General features: G+C 44.3%; 1 protein-coding gene across 1 annotated transcript in view; it reads right to left on the reverse strand.

The window, feature by feature from the left end:
- Positions 1 to 5757: 5757 nt before the first annotated feature.
- MPZL2 (myelin protein zero like 2) overlaps positions 5758 to 21339 on the reverse strand; it is a 44869-nt gene continuing 29287 nt past the window's right edge. Inside the window, exons 3-6 of the mRNA XM_044281856.1 lie at positions 17695 to 17905; positions 13688 to 13829; positions 11708 to 11779; positions 5758 to 8119 (exon numbers count right to left, since the gene is read on the reverse strand). Coding sequence (XP_044137791.1) covers positions 11731 to 11779; positions 13688 to 13829; positions 17695 to 17905 — 402 coding nt within the window. The 3' untranslated portion in view covers positions 5758 to 8119; positions 11708 to 11730. The remainder of the gene's footprint in view (positions 8120 to 11707; positions 11780 to 13687; positions 13830 to 17694; positions 17906 to 21339) is intronic.

Genomic DNA, 21339 nt, shown 5'->3' on the forward strand with positions numbered 1-21339 from the left:
AGACGTCCGCATGTGTTTTGCGGATCCGATCCATGTATCCATGGATCCGTAAAAATCATACGGACGTCTGAATAGAGCCTTACAGGGGGGTGATCAGTGACAGGGGGGTGATCATCCTGATCACCCCGTCATTGATAACCCCCCTGTAAGGCTCCATTCAGACGTCCGCATGTGTTTTGCGGATCCGATCCATGTATCCATGGATCCGTAAAAATCATACGGACGTCTGAATGGAGCCTTACAGGGGGGGGTGATCAGTGACAGGGGGGTGATCACCCTGATCACCCCCTGTCATTGATAACCCCCCTGTAAGGCTCCATTCAGACGTCCGCATGTGTTTTGCGGATCCGATCCATGTATCCATGGATCCGTAAAAATCATACGGACGTCTGAATGGAGCCTTACAGGGGGGTGATCAATGACAGGGGGTGATCAGGGAGTGTATATGGGTGATCACCCGCCTGTCATTGATCACCCCCCTGTAAGGCTCCATTCAGACGTCCGCATGTGTTTTGCGGATCCGATCCATGTATCCATGGATCCGTAAAAATCATACGGACGTCTGAATGGAGCCTTACAGGGGGGTGATCAATGACAGGGGGGTGATCAGGGAGTCTATATGGGTGATCACCCCCCTGTCATTGATCACCCCCCTGTAAGGCTCCATTCAGACGTCCGCATGTGTTTTGCGGATCCGATCCACGGAGCCGTAAAAATCATACGGACGTCTGAATGGAGCCTTACCAGGGGGGTGATCAATGACAGGGGGATCGGGGAGTCTATATGGGTGATCACCCCCCTGTCATTGATCACCCCCCTGTAAGGCTCCATTCAGACATTTTTTTGGCCCAAGTTAGCGGAAATTTTTTGTTTGTTTTTGTTTTTTCTTACTAAGTCTCATATTCCACTAACTTGTGTCAAAAAATAAAATCTCACATGAACTCGCCATACCCCTCACGGAATCCAAATGCGTAAACATTTTTAGACATTTATATTCCAGACTTCTTCTCACGCTTTAGGGCCCCTAAAAAGCTAGGGCAGTATAAATACCCCACATGTGACCCCATTTCGAAAAGAAGACACCCCAAGGTATTCCGCGAGGGGCATATTGAGTCCATGAAAGATTGAAATTTTTGTCCTAAGTTAGCGGAAAGTGAGACTTTGTGAGAAAAAAACTAAAAAAATCAATTTCCGCTAACTTATGCAAAAAAAATAAAAATTCTATGAACTCGCCAGGCCCCTCATTGAATACCTTGGGGTGTCTTCTTTCCAAAGTGGGGTCACATGTGGGGTATTTATACTGCCCTGGCTTTTTAGGGGCCCGAAAGTGTGAGAAGAAGTCTGGGATCCAAATGTCTAAAAATGCCCTCCTAAAAGGAATTTGGGCACCTTTGCGCATCTAGGCTGCAAAAAAGTGTCACACATCTGGTATCGCCGTACTCAGGAGAAGTTGGGGAATGTGTTTTGGGGTGTCATTTTACATATAACCATGCTGGGTGAGAGAAATATCTTGGCAAAAGACAACTTTTCCCATTTTTTTATACAAAGTTGGCATTTGACCAAGATATTTCTCACCCAGCATGGGTATATGTAAAATGACACCCCAAAACACATTGCCCAACTTCTCCTGAGTACGGCGATACCAGATGTGTGACACTTTTTTGCAGCCAAGGTGGGCAAAGGGGCACATATTCCAAAGTGCACCTTTCGGATTTCGCAGGCCATTTTTTACACATTTTGATTGCAAAGTACTTCTCACACATATGGGCCTCTAAATTGCCAGGGCAGTATAACTACGCCACAAGTGACCCCATTTTGGAAAGAAGACACCCCAAGGTATTCCGTGAGGGGCACGGCGAGTTCCTAGAATTTTTTATTTTTTGTCACAAGTTAGCGGAAAATTATGATTTTTCATTTTTTTTCTTTTTTCCTTACAAAGTCTCATATTCCACTAACTTGCGACAAAAAAAAAAAAAATTCTAGGAACTCGCCGTGCCCCTCACGGAATAGCTTGGGGTGTCTTTCCAAAATGGGGTCACTTGTGGCGTAGTTATACTGCCCTGGCAATTTAGAGGCCCATATGTGTGAGAAGTACTTTGCAATCAAAATGTGTAAAAAATGGCCTGCGAAATCCGAAAGGTGCACTTTGGAATATGTGCCCCTTTGCCCACCTTGGCTGCAAAAAAGTGTCACACATCTGGTATCGCCGTACTCAGGAGAAGTTGGGGAATGTGTTTTGGGGTGTCATTTTACATATACCCATGCTGGGTGAGAAAAATATCTTGGTCAAATGCCAACTTTGTATAAAAAAATGGGAAAAGTCGTCTTTTGCCAAGATATTTCTCTCACCCAGCATGGGTATATGTAAAATGACACCCCAAAACACATTCCCCAACTTCTCCTGAGTACGGCGATACCAGATGTGTCACACTTTTTTGCTGCCAAGGTGGGCAAAGGGGCACATATTCCAAAGTGCACCTTTCGGATTTCACCGGTCATTTTTTACACATTTTGATTGCAAAGTTCTTCTCACACATTTGGGCCCCTAAATTGCCAGGGCAGTATAACTACCCCACAAGTGACCCCATTTTGGAAAGAAGACACCCCAAGGTATTCCGTGAGGGGCATGGCGAGTTCCTAGAATTTTTTATTTTTTGTCTCAAGTTAGTGGAATATGAGACTTTATAAGAAAAAAATAAAAATAAAAAATCATCATCATTTTCCGCTAACTTGTGACAAAAAATAAAAAGTTCTATGAACTCACTATGCCCATCAGCGAATACCTTAGGGTGTCTACTTTCCGAAATGGGGTCATTTGTGGGTTTTTCTACTGTCTGGGCATTGTAGAACCTCAGGAATCATGACAGGTGCTCAGAAAGTCAGAGCTGCTTCAAAAAGCGGAAATTCACATTTTTGTACCATAGTTTGTAAACGCTATAACTTTTACCCAAACCATTTTTTTTTGCCCAAACATTTTTTTTATCAAAGACATGTAGAACTATAAATTTAGCGAAAAATTAATATATGGATGTTGTTTTTTTTGCAAAATTTTACAGCTGAAAGTGAAAAATGTCATTTTTTTGCAAAAAAATCGTTACATTTCGATTAATAACAAAAAAAGTAAAAATGTCAGCAGCAATGAAATACCACCAAATGAAAGCTCTATTAGTGAGAAGAAAAGGAGGTAAAATTCATTTGGGTGGTAAGTTGCATGACCGAGCGATAAACGGTGAAAGTAGTGTAGTGCAGAAGTGTAAAAAGGGCTCTGGTCATGAAGGGGGTTTCAGCTAGCGGGGCTGAAGTGGTTAAAGAGTCCTTGACCATAGCAGCACCAACCTGTTTTTGCACCAAACAGGTAGCAAGCCTTCATCCAGACACAAGGCTCCCAGATCCCGACACAGAGGCCTCTCTTATGAGCCCAGCTGCCTATTTAAAGGACAGCCAGGTGCTGCCAAAACCCGGACCGGCACTTAAAATTCAGTACAGTATTTGACCTCACCTGGCTGTAAATCAGCCCAGCAGCACATGCTGGGAGGAAAATACCTGTTTTCCCAGACCAGTGATAGGCAAACTGCGGCTCTCCAGCTGTTGCAGAACTACAACTCCCAGCATGCAAAGACTGCCTACAGCTTTCAGCCTACAGCAGGGCATGGTGGGAGTTGTAGTTTGGCAACATCTGGAGAGCCGCAGTTTGCCCATCACTGTCCCAGACCAAACCTCTCACTGTGTCACAGTACACACCAAACCTGACCTAATCCCACAGGAGGACAAGTTCCTTCACAACACTGAGCTAAAGAGCTGCCTCATCCTCCTCTCTGCTCTGCTTGTTAGGGGTTATGATCCTGAATACAGCTGATAAGATCTTCAGCTGAATCTCTGTAGGAATGGAGTTCATGAGGAGACATGAAGTACAGAGAGGAGGTGAGGATGTGGATAATGAGCAGCAGCTCTTGTATATAGTCTCCATTACCACAGTCTGTCCTGTCCATCCTCTCTGTACGTCATGTCTCCCTGCCTTACCGGGGCAATAACTTTTAATATTGCATACGATGTAGTGGAGCTCGGAAAAAAAATCCCTAATGGGCTGAAATTGGAATACAAAACGTTGGCCTCACCTATGTACCCAAGAAAGACACATTTTTGTAACATACGCTATACCATTAGAAGACAGAGAAGGCGGCTGCGCTCACCTGAATCCAAACAGAGCACAGGCGATGCCAGGAACAAAGCACTGATCCAATAGAAAAAAGTTCACAAAGCCTACAGAAATATAAAATCCAGCTTTTATTGTTCCAAGACATAAAATCCAAATAGCAAAAAAAGTCTACGTGTTTCGGGTCAGAGAGCGATCCTTAATCATGAATTTTTTGTCATGATTAAGGATCACTGTCTGACCTGAAACGCGTAGACTTTTTTTGCTATTTGGATTTTACGTCTTGGAACAATAAAAGCTGGGCTTTGTGAACTTTTTTATACTCTATACCATTCTACAGGGTGGTCCAAAAGTATGGAGACACCTGAATAAATGGAAAACGATGGTTGGGAACGTCATCCTCTGTGGGCATGTTGCTAAGGGGAAGAGAGCAAATCTGTGATGGGTCATGACTATTTTGAAAGCCGCCATCTTGGAACCAAGTTAATATTTTCAAATGGGAAGGGGTGCATGTGACATATGTATCCGATAAAGAATTTGATGAGGAATCCAAATCTGTGGCGTTCCTTTATTTCTGCCAAAGGTCTGAGCAATTTTCTCTTTGTTTCAGACATACTGTAGATATGGCTGAGGAGAAGACAGAGATTGTGTTGATCTCCGAGGAGTGCAGTAGTAAGTCATTGCAGCGGATTTCAATGCTCAGCTCCCTAATGGACCACCCATCTGCTATGGCACAGTTGGCAAATTGTTTTCCTTATTTCGCCAACCAGGTTCTGCGTTGGACATGCCAAAAAGAGGACGTAACAAAACTGCCACAGACTAGGCAACAACAATGGCCATCCTGCGTCTTTTAGCAAAAGCTAAAAAATTTGTGTAGCCCAATGGTGGTTCAACTCACCCCGCTGTCTTGTGACAGACCCTGGGTGCTATGATATGGGCTCTTGCAGAAGGACGCCAGGATGGTCATTGTTGTTGCTTCCTCTGTGGCAGTTTTGCGATGTCCATTTTTGGGAAGGTCCAACACAGAACTTGGTTGGCGAAATTTGGCAAGAAATTTACCAACTGTGCCATAGCAGATGGGTGGTCTGTTAGGGTGTTAAGTCATTGAAATCTGCTGCAATGACTTACTACTGCACTCCCCAGAGATCAGCCTAATCTCTGTCTTCTCCTCAGCTATATCTGTGTCAGTAACTAAGAGAAAATTGTTCACACCTTTGGCAGGTATAAAGGTACATCACAGATTTGGATTCCTCATCAAATTCTCTGATACATATGTCACATGCACACCACCCCTTCCCATTTGAAAATATCAAATTGATTCCAAAATTATAAAATGGCCACCGTGTAGGAACACCCACCTTCACAGAATTGCCCCCTTCCCCTTAGCAACAAGCCACATACAGGATGACATTCTCAACCACCATTTTCCATTTATTTAGGTGTCTCCATACTTTTGGATCACCCTGCATACTAAAAATGTATATTATACAGAATATAGGAGATGAACTCGGCCTCTCTCTGCTGGGACCTTACTAGACAGGATATAATGATGACCTCTCTAGAATCGACTTGGCACAAATCAAAAAAGAACAAACACGTTTTCAGTAATCAGTTTATAAAAGGCAGTGAAAAAACTCTTTACAATGACCTCTGTATAATATAGAAAACAGACTATCAACGTATACACTCGTTCATCAGATATTTAACTAGTGAACCGGATTATGTTCAGCCCTAGGACAATGTCGAAACAGAGTTTCATGGAAAGTAATGCAGAATACATGCAAGACTCCTAGAAAGCAACGAAGATGCTTTACTCTTGTATGTGAAGATAAAAATGCTGGCCCTACGACATTTTCTAGTGGTCATCAGTGTAACACTGTGCTTACCCTATAAAGGACTACTTAAGAAAACCTACAGTGTAAGTTGTTCCAATGTGGAAAGGTATCTTTAATACAACGACACATGGAGCAGTGATCAGGAGGCAGGCAGTTACCCCCACAGCCACTGCTCTGCCTTTCCTGTTGTTTTAGCTGAGGGATGAGCAAACGGTGGCTCTCCAGCTGTTGTAAAACTACAAATCCCATCATGCCCTGCTGTACGCTGATAGCTGTAGGCATACTGGGAGTTGTAGTTTTGCAACAGCTGGAGAGCCGCAGTTTGCCCATCCCTGTTTTAGCCAGTAATACGTACTGGAGTTTGACATCAGCCACTTAAAGGGGGTATTCCTATCTCAGAGTTTTAAGGGGTCCTCCAGGCTACAGATATTGACTACCTATCCTCAGAAGAGGTCATCAATATCAGATCAGTTCGGGTCTGACACATGGCCACCCTCCAATAAGCTTTTTTAAGCTGCCATGGCAGAAGCAATAGACTCCATACACTGTGTAGTATCCTGTGCTGGCATACTAAAGCTTAGCTACCATTCACTAGAATGAAAGCTGAGAAACAGTACCCCGACATGGCCACTACACAGTGTGCAGAGATGTCTTCCTTCAGCTTTGTACACTGTATAGTTTCTGGTGCCACAACAGCTGATGTCGGGAGTGCCGGGTGTTGGACCCCAACAGATCTGATATTGAGGTCATATTCTCCAGATATGTCATCAGTATCTGTAGTCTGAAGTACCCCTTTAATGGCATATCCACAGAATATGCCATAAAAATCTGAAAGTTATAGTTCCCTCTGGGACCCACTCCTATCTCTAGAACTGCAAACCCCTCCACCACCACCATCTGGATGTGGCAGCAGAGGTGGCCAGTCTACAGAAACAGCCAAGCGGATATTCTGTGGATATGCCATCATTGTCTGAGATGGTAATACTGGTTTAAATATTTAGTCTATGACTAGCTTTAGTATCAGTCCTTTCTTAAACACAATGGCACCTTTGGCTGATTTTTTTCTTCTTCTTCGTTGTTCATTAATGCAAAATTAACCAAATTTTCTAAATAGTTCTCATTAACAATTCTATTTTGTTGCTGTAGAGTCTGTGCAATTCCCGTAGATGGCAGACTGTTCTGATAGAATCGACAGCACACTTCTAAACACTGTGAATACTTTGCACACACTTACTAAATTACTATATTTCATCTTAAAAAGCAAAGACTAAGAACGTCCTTCCATATGAATTACCGAGGGCAGTTTTGTACAACAAAACAATAGTAAAATCCATGAAATGATTAAAATTTGAACAAACAAAAAACGCACAACTGGACATTAAAAATACATAGCTCCTTATGGGAGGGGAAGTATGACAGAGAACATGGCACGTGTAAAGTGAATTATGTGTTTGACACTTTTTATGAATGACACGGTTTCAAAATGTGTCATTCACATTTTGAAACAGTTTTTGGCGGCGCCAAGAGGCGTCATAAAATGTGCCAAATATATTAAAGACATGTACCATTTTTTTGTACACATCATGCCAGTCATAAGACGGCGTAGAGAAGACAATGGTGTCTAACATGGCCCAACCTAAGCCTTGTGTGCAGTTTTTTTTTATAAATCTGTTGGAGTTCATAAAATCTAACATTTTTTACATTTCCTTTTCAGTACAAGCATAGCCTCTAACTACTTATATACAAGCAATGCCCCATTCTAGTAAACTACATATTAATTCATCTACACAGCCATATTTGTAATCTGGGTGCCATATATTTTTGCCAAAAACCAAACTGAGGGAAGTCCTCATGGAAATGTTTTCCTTCTTCAGTCCACCAGGATGAATTTCTGTTTTTGGCAAGAATATACTGAGGAACACAGATGACATAAGTGGCCCCTAAACCATATCTGGGCCCTTAGCTAACCACCATCAATGCTAATAATGCAGCTGAACTGGGGATGATGAGATTCCAGAAGATGCAGCAGGACATTCAAAGGATGTCTTCAAGAGTAAACAACTTGATAATTTGCCAGTCATCACAGATTTCATAGGCAGTAGGACAAGGTTAAGAATAGGCATCTGAATTTCTGAAATGAGATGCATAAGGGGGGCAGTGAGCAAAGCAAAATATGCAGAACTTGCGCTTATTTAGTCTCCTAGCTGAGATTTCAGGTAAACTATTGATGGCGTGTGCTTGTTTTTTGCATGCATTGAGACTATTGACTTATATTTTGACATCCACAAATTCTGAACTTCCAAATAACCATTTGCAGACTACAGGATGAAGTACACATGGCAGCCTGCCTTCTTCAAATGGATATGTAGGCTTGCATGTGCAGCGATGCCCTATGCAGAGGATGGGGGTGGTAGTGGCCCTGATGAGGTGTTGTGTCACAGTGCTCCCTTGGGATCAGTGCAGAGGAAAATTGGCTTGAAGAGGCAGGCCAGAAGTAAAAGTTTAAAAATCTCTCTCAGTGCAAAATATAACTTGTTATACATCCAGCAGTAGTAGGTACAACGTGGAGTCTCGGTCACCAGGTGATGAGGTATGGTGGCTGGTTGGGTGGTTAATTAAATGGCACTTACAGGCACTTGTGGACATAGGTGTCTACAATGTGCTACAGGCTTGGTGTTTGACTGGCCTGGAGGAGGTCTAGGTGATGGTGGCGTAGTCCCTCACCTGCAGCAGGGGCTCTAAGCTGTGGCTTTGCTGATCACTCTGATGTCTAGGCACAGTGATGTTTTGATGAAGAAAGCTGTATTCTTGACTCTGACAATCTTTCTGGAGTGAAGGTCTCAAAGAAGACATTGGAGTAGGAGCTCTGACATGTACCTACTATCTCTTCTTTGTCTGGACTTGAACAGCCCCCCTCCTGGCAGGAAGTAGGACCAGCCCACTCCTACCAAAAGCAGAGGAACAGGGCGGTTAGCCCTGTTCCTGCCAACCATACCTCCACTGCTGGAGTACACAGCAGAAACATAGCATGGCATAACATTAATACACAATTTTATAATAAGCAGTTGCAGACACCCCTTGGTCTAGGTTACTGCACATTTGTATCATCCAACTATTTGCATAGACACATAGCTGTGGTTCACCTGATTAAGAGTCCATTCACACGTCCATGGTGTATTGCAAATCCGCAATACACCCGGCCGGCACCCCACATAGAACTGCATATTCTTGTCCGCAATTGCGGACAAGAATAGGACATGTTCTATTTTTTTGCAGGGCCGAAGCCCGGAAGTTCGGGGCCACGCTCCGGAAATGCGGATGCGGAGAGCACATAGCGTGCTCTCCGCATCCTGTTCTGCCCCATTGAGAATTAATGGGTCCGCACCCGTTCCCGATATTACGGAACGGATGCGGACCCATTTGCAGACGTGTGAATGGACCCTAAAGCAGTGTTATTCTTTTGATTATCCAAGGCTCCGTTCCCGAATTATGATATTTTTTCTTGATATGCAAATTAGGCATTTGATGCAATGAAGGCATCACCGTTGCTCTTGCTGCACCCAAGCTTCGCTCCTTTCTGTGGCTAGCCCTCTTCTGGCTGCTTTGCCACTGTCAGACCCTGTCAATCAAAGCAGTCAGGTAGGGCCAGCCACAGAAATGACCAGAGCTTGGGTGCAACAAGAGCAATGGTGATGACCTAATTTACATATTAAGAAAAAATATAACTCTGGAAACAGCATTTTACTCAGGTGAACCACAGCTATGTGTCTAGGACAACAGTTGGATAGGGAGGTCGCTGGTGACAGATTGCCTTTAAAGGCTACGTACACCTTTGGGACAATTTTTTATGATTGCTTTGTACTTATTTTGAGCTAAAAATCATTTTTTTAATTGGTCTTTATTAAAAATATGGAGTCCTTTTTTGTGTACAGAGCTGAGATGCTGTAGTAGCAGCCTGTAGACTTTTTGTCTTTTCCGTCATCTGGGGAGCAGTCGGACTCCTTATCTCTGCTCTCTGACCTTATAAACACTCATTAGCTCAGTTCTTATCTTACTGATAAGAATGTGGCTTAAATAAGGCTACTTTCACACTAGCGTTTTGGCTTTCCGTTTCTGAGATCTGGGCTCTCACAAGCGGTCCGAAACGGATCAGTTTTGCCCTAATGCATTCTGAATGGAAAAGGATCCGCTCAGAATGCATCAGTTTGCCTCCGTTCAGTTACCATTCCGCTGCCTGCAGCGTTTTACTGTCCGCCTGACGAAGCAGAGCCAACCAATCCGACCTGGCACACAGTGTAAGTCACTGGGGACGAATCCATTTTCTCTGACACAATAGAAAACGGATCCATCACCCAGTGACTTTCAGTGGTGTTCATGACGGATCAGTCATGGCTAAAGAAGACATAATACAACCAGATCCGTTCATGACGGAGTCACGTGATTGTATTATTGTAACGAAAGCGTTTTTGCAGATCCATGACGGATCCTCAAAAGTAGCCTAAGTGTTTATGACATCTCAGTAGTTTACAGATAAGGGTTATTAGATGATTGGCACAAAGTAAAAGTACCAGTCACACAGTTAGAAAAACAGTTAACCCTTTGTGACAGAATGGCTCAATATTTTTAATAATAAAGGCCAGTTGAAAATATGATTTTTAGCCAAAAATGAGTAAAATGCAATCATAAACAAAAATTGTCTTCAAAGACCAGGGACATAGCCTTCAAAGACCAGGGACAGCCTGACCCCTGAAACAGAAGATTCATACTTACCTGCTCCGGTCCTCTGTTTTGCCTCCGCATTCTCGATTTTCCTGTCCCCGCGCTGTTTACATCTGGCTGACTGTAGGGATGGTCACATAAAACCACTCCAGCCTGTGACTGACTTCAAGGGTGATGTGGCCATAAGACGCATGTCACCACTGAAGCCAGCCATTGGCTGGAGCGCTGCATGTGACCATTCCCATAGCGCGGGGACCAGGCTGCACTGATCATGAGGGTTCCAGGAGTCAGACCCCCACTGATCAGATATTGATGATCTATCCTGAGGATAAGCCATCAGTATTAAAATCCCTTTAATGCCGGTGACTGCTTTGTAGTACCCCAATATTAAAGAGGAGCTGACACCCATCCTGACACGTCTGTCCTAGTAACTACTTGCATCCCCCATGTAATAACAATTCTGTTCTATTATTATGACTCTATGTTGTGTCATTCCCGTATTATTCCTGCTAGAAGTTTGCAAATAAATTGGCAGCAGTCTGCAGTAAAGGTACAGCTGGGTGTTACCAGTAGCGGGTGTGTCTGACTCTGTCCAATCCGTGCTGCTGGTGTCGCACTGTGCAGGGACACACCCCCAACTGGTAACACCCACCTGTAACTTTACTGCAAGCTGCTGGCAATTACATCAAGAACTTCTAGTATAGATAAAAAAGGAAACGTATCACAAATAGATTTTCCAGAATTGTTATTAATGGCGGATGCATGGAGTTACTACAACAGACATGTCAGTAGAGGTGCAGCATGGTCTCCAGCATGGTCTCCAGCATGGTCTCCAGCATGGTCTCCAGCATGGTCTCCAGCATGGTCTCCAGCATGGTGCATAAAAGTGCCGTCAAGGGTAATTCGTGAATTCTAGGTCAACACATTTTCTGCCTGTGGATTCCAGAGGGTATAATCCAGTTACACCTATTAGTTCTTCCTATGGTTTACAGCCACTGACCTTAGGGATGTCTTCTCCTGGAGTCATGCATTCACAGTCTTATCACACGATTTGTCATTTAACTTTTCTGTACTACGAAGGAAAAGCAATTCAGATGTTAAGGACAGATCTCAAAAGGAACTTTCCAGAAGACATAAGGATGTCTGCTGAACCACAAGTATGGATGTGAAACAGATCATATTGGGGGTCATCGATTATATCTCTAAAACCTGGTGTAGAAAGTCGCTAGTTTTGTCACAATGTTTGCCACAAATTTGCAACTTTTAAGCTTTCTCCAGCGCCCTCACCACTGTTATAAAAACTGGGCACAGTGTGGTTGTAGGAAGCGGGCAGAAATCTGACGCACGTTATACTAGAAACCGTCTCCAGTTCCTTGCTGGGGTAGATTGTTTTGCACACAGACAGCAGAAGATGTGGAAGTTTTTATTAAATGACCCCCATTATATCAATACCTGGCCTTTTAAAGTTCTCCTAAGGCTACTTTCACACTAGGCAGCCGGAATGAAACTATGACATGTATGATCTATATAAATCTGACCGCTAGAACCACCACCAGTCACAAGTATGAGGGTCCCCTGTGCGAATACTGCAGTAGTGCATGTGACCACCACTCCACTGACTGTCTATGGGACTGCCGAGCACAGCGCTCACATGCTAAGGCTACATGCACACGACCATTGTGTGTTTTGCGGTCCGCAAATCGCGGATCCGCAAAACACGGATGGTGTCTGCGTGCGTTCCGCAATTTGAGGAATGGCACGGACAGCCTTTAATATAACTGCCTATTCTTGTCCGCAAAGCACATACAAGAATAGGACAGGTTATTTTTTTTTGCTGTCCACAGAACGGAGCAACGGATGCGGACAGCAAGTGAATGGGTCTGCATCCGAGCCGCCAAAACTGCGGCTTGGATGCGGACCAAAACAAGGCCCGTGTGCATGAGGCCTAACAGTCCCGAATTTACCAGGTTTGTGCCTAATTCTTAGAGGCAGTCCCTGTAAATTCAATTGTCCCCGTGTTCCTGGGTCGGTGGAGTAGGCTTAGGCCTTGTTAATTCCGGTATTAATATCCGGCAGAGGATCTCAATACCAGAATTAAACAGATCCGTTTTGAGTTTGCACATCAGGATGCATCCATTCCATTAGGATGCGGTTGCGTAAAATAAAAAACGGGAAAAAAACTGATCCATCGCTAAATACATTGAAAGTCAATGGGTGATGGATCCGGTTTTTTTAGGCTCTTAAAAAAATAGATCCGTCTCCATTGACTTACATTGTTTTCAGTGCCGGATCCGTTTTTTTCTGTTTTTATGACCGGACACAAAACGGAATGTTGCCGAAACTGAAGACGTCCTGATGCATCCTGAAAGGATCTCTTTCCATTCAGAATGCATAAGGACTAAACGGAAATGTCGTTTTCCGGTATTGAGATCGTCTGCCGGATCTTAATACCGGAAAACAACAACGAAAGTGTGAAAGTCGCCTTAAATGCCCCAAATTTACTAACACAAATATTGGCAAGTATGAGAATGCGGCTCAGCTCTCCCCTGAAGTCCCATAAAGCTGAATGGAGCAGAGGTCGCACGGGCACACTGCCGCTTCTGTCACGCACCCCTGTCCTTGTAGTCAGCGGGATCCCAGCGGTTTTACCATCATACATTTATCACCTATCCTGGTAAATCTTTTCTTATGAGAAAACCCCTTTAAGGAATTGCACAGGAGTCGGACCAGAATTGCTCCCTTGTGAAATCCTTGACATCACACAGACTACAATCCGTAAGCCGTGTCCCGTTCGGGATTTCCAGCCTTCAGCCTGCAGAAGGGAACAGTGAAGAATTTGGGCTCTCCGTATCCCTGCATGATCGCTTTCCCTGCTGATAGCGGTAGATTTGGGAATTGCCATTTATGCAATTCTCTGATACCTACAAGAATGTAAGACGACAACCTCACAGTCTACATCCATAAGACCTCCAAAGCTTACCACTCCATCAGCGACACGGCCGTGCTGCGAGTCCTCTGCTTGCGATAATAGCGAATCAATACCACGATTATAACAATGAGAATTATCACCACACTGCCGACGCCAATGACCAGCCCCAGCAGCAGGATCTCTGAGAACTTCACTGCAAAGACATGGAGGGCAACGTCAGGAGACAAAGGTACGACAGGTCACGGCTGACACCCAAAGCTAGCATTGTAAGGGCTCGTTCCCACAAACGTTTTTTGCGTTCCGTATACGGAACTATTCATTTCAATGGTTCTGTAAAAAAAAAAAAAACGGAATGTACTCTGTATGCATTCCGTTTCCGTATTTCTGTTTTTTCGTTCCATTGAAAGATAGAACATGTCCTATTATTGCCTGCAAATCACGTTCCGTGGCTCCATTCAAGTCAATGGGTTCGCAAAAAAAAACATGTCTTCCGTATCCGTTCCGTTTTTGCGGAACCATCTATTGAAAATGTATGCCCAGCCCAATTTTTTCTATGTAATTACTGTATATGCCATACGGAAAAAAGGAACAGAACCGGAAACCCTACTGAGATAAAAAAGGAAAAAAGGGATCTGGGAAAAACGGCCCGCAAAACACTAAAAAATACATATGGTCGTGTGAACGAGCCCTAAGGCCTCTTGCACACGACCGTATAAATTTGTCAGTCTTTTGCGGTCCGCAAAAAAACGTATACGCAAAAAATACAGATGATGTCCGTTTGCATTCCGTTTTTTGCAGAACGGAACAGCTGTGCCCTAATTGAACAGTACTATCCTTGTCCGTTATGCGGACAATAATAGGACATGTTCTATCTTTGAATAGAACGGAAAAGGAAGGCATACAGAGTACCTTCCGTTTTTTTTTTTTTGCGGACCCATTGAAATGAATGGTTCTGTATACGGAACGCAAAAAACGGAATGTAAACAGGAAAAAAAAAAAAAGGAATGAAATACGCTGGCAGAAACCGAACTGAAATACCACTCCAGCTGCCATGGTCCAGGTGCTCCATGTAGTTATAGAGGTCCAAACACCTCTCCTGCCAGGTGTCTAAGGCTACTTTCACACTAGCGTTCATGGGTCCGTTCGTGAGCTCCGTTTGAAGGGGCTCACGAGCGGACCCAAACGCCTCCGTCCAGCCCTGATGCAGTCTGAATGGACGCGGATCCGCTCAGACTGCATCAGTCTGGCGGCGTTCAGCCTCCGCTCCGCTCGCCTCCGCACGGACAGGCGGACAGCTGAACGCTGCTTGCAGCGTTCGGGTGTCCGCCTGGCCGTGCGGAGGTGAGCGGATCCGTTCAGACTTACAATGTAAGTCAATGGGAACGGATCCGCTTGAAGATGTCACCATATGGCTCAATTTTCAAGCGGATCCGTTCCTGATTGACTTTACATTGAAAGTCGGAACGGATCCGCGCAGGCTACTTGCGCACTTGCGAAATTTTTCTAAGTTATTAATGCAGACGGATCCGTACTGAACGGAGCCTCCGTCTGCATTTAATATGATCGGATCCGTTCAGAACGGATCCGATCAAGCGCAAGTGTGAAAGTAGCCTTAGTAAACTGTTTTATCCTCTATGAAATATCCACCCTGGAGCATCTGTTCTGCGCTGTGCTCCTCTGTTATTCTTCCTGGAAATGTATTTCTAAATGTTACCATTCCCCTTGCCAGTGTTTTGCCCCCAGAAACTCCAGCACTGTCTAAATAGTGCTGCCAGACAGTAAGGAACTAAGCAAAGGGAACAAGAATACCCAGTTGTCAGTTTAACTGCACATTTCCAGGAGGAATAACAGAGGAACAGCAAAAAAATAAAAATAAATTTGTTCTAAGTAATGCTGCAGAATAGTTTTTCATATGGAATACCAGTATGTGCTATAACAGACATGACACAATGCATTTACAACTTTTTGGGCCATTTATGCACGCACGGACAGATATTAAAGGGGTTGTCTCCTCTCCGATTCAAACAGCTGTCCTTACACGGCATCATCACTACAAAGTAAACAATGAAAAGGAGGCAGCACTCGCTCCAGCGTCTCGGCCCCTTCAAGTAGCCGATTGGTGGGGGTGTCAGGAGTCAGACCCCCCTCCACACCGATCACATATTAATGACCTATCCTGACGTGAAACCAGGCGATCCCTTTAATTAAAGGTTTGTAGTGACATATGAAAGCGCCCACATGCATTTTTGGGGATCAGGGGCATTTTATCAAAACGCAGCATGCTCTAGGTATGGTAGTAATGGCCCCCACAGCCAATGGGAAGAGGGGCACCGCTTCTGGGGGAAAAAGGCAGACCCTGCTCTCGGCGTTTTTTTGAGATTTATGCAGAGCACAGAAAACCCTCTTAAAGGAGTCTTCCCTCTAAGGGCACTTTCACACAAGCGTTATTCTTTTCCGGTATTGAAATACGGTAAAGGGTCTCAATACCGAAAAAAAAAAACGCTTTAGTTTTGTCCCAATGCATTCTGAATGGAAAGCAATCCGTTCAGTATGCATCAGGATGTCTTCCGTTCCGTCCCTTGTACGGTATTTGACCAAACGAAATACCGCAGCTTGTCGCTGTATTTTCTCTGGCCAAAATTCCGGAACACTACCGCACTTGCCAGATCCAGAATTAATTTCCATTGAAATGTTTTAATGCCAGATCCGGTACCAAGTGTTCTGGAAATTGCCGCATCGCTGGATCCGTTTTTCCAGTCTGCGCATGCGCAGTTCTTTCTAGCTTTGAAAAAAATTAAATACAGTATCAGTTATTCCGGATTAAACCAGAAAGACGGATCCGGTATTTCAATAAATAAGTCTAACCGATCCGTATCCGGAAAAAGAAGATATCCGTTTGCATGCGGATTTCCAAATCCAGCAGGCAGTTCCGGCAACAGAACTGCCTGCCGGATTCTAACAACGCTAGTGTGAAATTACCCTTAGGCTCCATTCACACGTCCGCAATTCCGTTCCGCATTTTGCGGAACGGAATTGTGGACCCATTCATTTCTATGAGGCCACACTATGTGCTGCCCGGATCCGGAAATGCGGATCCGCACTTCCAGGTCCGCAATTCCGTTCCCGAAAAAATAGAACATGTCCTATACTTGTCCGCAATTACGGACAAGATTAGGCATTTTCTATTCTAGTGCCGGCGATGTGCGGTCTGCAAAATGCGGAACGCACATTGCCGGTGTCCGTGTTTTGTGGATCCGCAAAACACATACGGATGTGTGAATGGAGCCTTAGGAAGGGTTTCTCAACTCCAGTCCTCAGGACCCCCCTGCCGGTCATGTTTGCAGGATTTCCTTAGTATTGAGCAGGTAATATAATTAGTGTCCATACATCAGGACTTACCACAGGTATTCATTCTGTGTGATATTCTCAAATCCGGACCGGTAGGTGGGTCCCGAGGACCGGCGTTGAGAAACCCTGCTCTAAGGAGTCTTCCCTGTCTCCACCAATCTCTTAGAAATTGAATAAAGCGACAGTGCTCACACTCATGCACACACTCATGCACACGCACAGGATCCCCTTCTAAATATCGTGCAGTTTCCTGCGATCATTCGCTACCGATCCTCTGGATAGGGGACAAATGTTTGCAGTGGGAATACCCCTTTAAAGCGGTGATCACATTCTGCATAGATTTCTAATAGGCTATATTCTAATGTGTATTGGCGCTATATTACTTGAGGGCTTTCTGTAGCCTGCATGACCATTAGTACTGATGCATACAGGCTGCAGCCCCCCATAGCTTTCCCAAGATGGCTGCTGTGTCTTTTGCATCCCTGTATCAGCACCTGCGCAGTAGAAGACACAGCCACCATCTTGAGAAACCTATGGGCGCTGTGGCTTTTTTACACTGGCACTCATGGGCACCAGCAGCGTATGTATCTCCATGAGAGCTAAGGTAGGTGCTGAAGCAATGCATCAGTTACGGACAACCCCTTTAATGATGGAACTATAATTCAACATTAATCTTTAAATCACATGTAGATGTTCCAGTGACTACTTGCCTTGGTCAACAACGCTCACCATAATCTCTCCAGTTTCTCCATGAGCATCTGGTGGATTCTTAACCTGGCAAAAGTAGGTCCCATTGTCCGTTTGCTGAATATTCCTGATGATTATAGATCCATCGTTGCGTTTAATGTTCCCATCCCAGACTGCTCGATTTTGGAAACGGCCCCTAGTAGTAGGAAAGGGCTCCCTATGGAAGTAGAAGACCTAATGGATGGAGCAAAGAAAGGGTTGAAAAAAGGCAATCCATTGTGTATGAGACTATCTGTATGAGATGCTTCAAGTGATGTCAACATTAGGGCTCATGCACACGAACGTATTTTCTTTCCTTGTTCGTTCCGTTTTTTTTGCAGACCGTATGCGGAACCATTCATTCCAACGGGTCCACCAAAAAAACTGAAGATACTCTGTGTGCATTCTGTTTCAGTATGTCCATTCCGCAAAAAAAAAACAAAAAAAAAAACATGCCCTATTATTGTCCGCATTACGGACAAGGACAGGACTGTTATGTTAGGGGCCACCTGTTCCATTCCGCAAAATACGGAATGCAAACGGACGTCATCCGTATTTTTTGCAGATCTGTTTTTTGCAGACCACAAAATACATACGATTGTGTGCATGAGCCCTTACTCTGGATTCAAACATCCAGTTTGTATTGCATTTTTGAGCCAAAGACAGAAATGGATCCATCAGGACTGAGTACAAGTCCTGGATCCATCAGAAAAGAGAAGTACAAGTCCTAGATCCATCAGGAAGGAGAAGTACAAGTCCTGGATCCATCAGCAAGGAGAAGTACAGTCCTGGGTCCATCAGGAAGGAGAAGTACAGTCCTGGGTCCATCAGCAAGGAGAAGTACAGTACTGGATCCATCAGGAAGGAGAAGTACAGTACTGGATCCATCAGGAAGGAGAAGTACAAGTCCTGGATCCATCAGCAAGGAGAAGTACAGTCCTGGGTCCATCAGGAAGGAGAAGTACAGTCCTGGGTCCATCAGCAAGGAGAAGTACAGTACTGGATCCATCAGGAAGGAGAACTACAGTCCTGGACCCATCAGCAAGGAGAAGTACAGTCCTGGATCCAACAGGAAGGAGAAGTACAGTCCTGGATCCATCAGGAAGGAGAAGTACAAATCCTGGAACCATCAGAAAAGAGAAGTACAAGTCCTAGATCCATCAGGAAGGAGAAGTAAAGTCCTGGATCCATCAGAAAAGAGAAGTACAAGTCCTAGATCCATCAGGAAGGAGAAGTACAAGTCCTGGATCCATCAGGAAGGAGAAGTACAAGTCCTGGATCCATCAGCAAGGAGAAGTACAGTCCTGGGTCCATCAGGAAGGAGAAGTACAGTCCTGGGTCCATCAGCAAGGAGAAGTACAGTACTGGATCCATCAGGAAGGAGAAGTACAGTCCTGGACCCATCAGCAAGGAGAAGTACAGTCCTGGATCCAACAGGAAGGAGAAGTACAGTCCTGGATCCATCAGGAAGGAGAAGTACAAATCCTGGAACCATTAGAAAAGAGAAGTACAAGTCCTAGATCCATCAGGAAGGAGAAGTACAGTCCTGGATCCATCAGGAAGGAGAAGTACAAGTCCTGGATCCATCAGCAAGGAGAAGTACAGTCCTGGATCCATCAGAAAGGAGAAGTACAGTCCTGGATCCATCAGCAAGGAGAAGTACAGTACTGGATCCATCAGGAAGGAGAAGTACAGTCCTGGACCCATCAGCAAGGAGAAGTACAGTCCTGGATCCAACAGGAAGGAGAAGTACAGTCCTGGATCCATGAGGAAAGAGAAGTACAAGTCCTAGATCCATCAAGATGGAGAAGTACAAATCCTGGAACCATCAGAAAGGAGAAGTACAAGTCCTGGGTCGATAAGGAAGAAGAAGTCCTGGATCCATCTGAAGGTGAAATACAGGTCCTGGATCCATCAGGAAGGAGTAGTACAAGCCCTGGATCCATCGGGAAATAGAAGTATAAGTCTTGGATTTATCAGGGAGGAGAAGTAGAAGTCCATTGCTTTTAAATCCACTTCTGGCTTTGGCACAAAAAAAAACACCACAAAAACTATGTCTGATTTAGGTTAAAGTGACACACATGTCCCCTTGACACAGAAAAGTGTCACCCAACAAAGGGAAGAAAGCAAGGAGTAACATAGTAAATAACCTTGTCATTGATGTCCTCTGCTCTATAGAACGGCTGATATTAAATGGTTTCTGTGGGCAAGACCTCCACTGTTTCTTTGCCCTAGTTTTCGGACATGAGCTCAGGGACTCTGTGGCTCTTCAGATGGGTCCCTACATTATATTGCATGCCTATGGCAGCTAGTTATCTCATTTGCTGAAGAAGAAATCTTTTTTTCTAAAATTTGACTTGAAACTTTAGAGAGGATATACAGAAATGTTTGCATGTTGCAATTTGGGTTCTATATAATTCTTTAGGTACTTTGATCTCAACTATATGTAGATGTTTTGATGCCTTTAAGGGCATCTCTATGGGTGCAGAGCTGTGATCTGTGACTACAGGAGGTCTGCGGTATCCTGGGACACACCTCCTGCTTCATCACCTTACAGGACCACCTTGATGAGGCATACATTTTTTTGTGTTGGCATCATTCTCCTGATTATAAAAAAAAATAATTGATGAAACTATTAATTTTCAGGTATTTAACCCCTTAGTGACCAGGGCCTTACTGAACAAGCGTTTTTCTTCCTTTTTTCATCGTCGCCTTCCAAGAGCTATAACTTTTTTATTTTTCCGTCTATGTGAGGACTTCTTTTTTGCAGGACAAGCTGAAGTTTTTAATGATACCATTTTGGGGTGCACATAACTTTCCGATTAACATTTATTAACTCTTTCTTGGAGGAAGGGAAAAAACAGCAATACTGCCACCAAGTTTTTAGGTTATAAGTTTTGTGGCGTTCATTTTTCGGCATAAATAACATATCTTTATTCTCTCTTATTTTTCTTTTTTCTTTCTATGGAGTTGTGTGAGTGCTCGATTTTTGCGGGACAACTTGTAGTTTTCATTGGTATCATTTTGATGGCTTATTATTAAGTTTTTTTGATGGCGACTAAGAATAAATTAACAATTTTGACTTTTTTGTTGTTTTTTTTTATATGGCATTCATCGTAGGGGATAATTTACATGATATTTGTCTAGTGCAAGTCGTTCTGGACGTGGCAATGCCAAACTTGTGTGGGAGATTTTATTTATTTTTAAATTTTTTAACCACTTGATAATCCCACCAGGGAACTATACCTATAGTGCATTGCATTTTAATTTCAGTGCTATACTGACATTGACCAGCAGGCTGCACCAGAGAGGCGTAGCCTGCTGGGGAACACTCAAGGCAGACTTGGGGCCTACACCAGGTCTCAGCCTGCCTATACACACATCAGCACCCCTCGATCACATTTGCAGGGTGCTGATGGGAGACAGAGGGAGTCCGCTCCCTCTGTCACCGCTCCATAGGTGGCGGGCACCATTGCCCGCGGCATGTAAAGGTTTAAACATCCCGGATCGGCACTACTGCCGGTTCAGGCTGTTAGAGCAGGCGAGTGGCTCTCTCATGCGAGAGCCGAACCCCCACTGTCGCCTGCACGGGAAAAGGCGGCGGCCCAGCCTAAGGGCCCTTAGTGACC

This window comes from Bufo gargarizans, chromosome 2, assembly GCF_014858855.1.
Source record: "Bufo gargarizans isolate SCDJY-AF-19 chromosome 2, ASM1485885v1, whole genome shotgun sequence".
Lineage (NCBI taxonomy): Eukaryota > Metazoa > Chordata > Amphibia > Anura > Bufonidae > Bufo > Bufo gargarizans.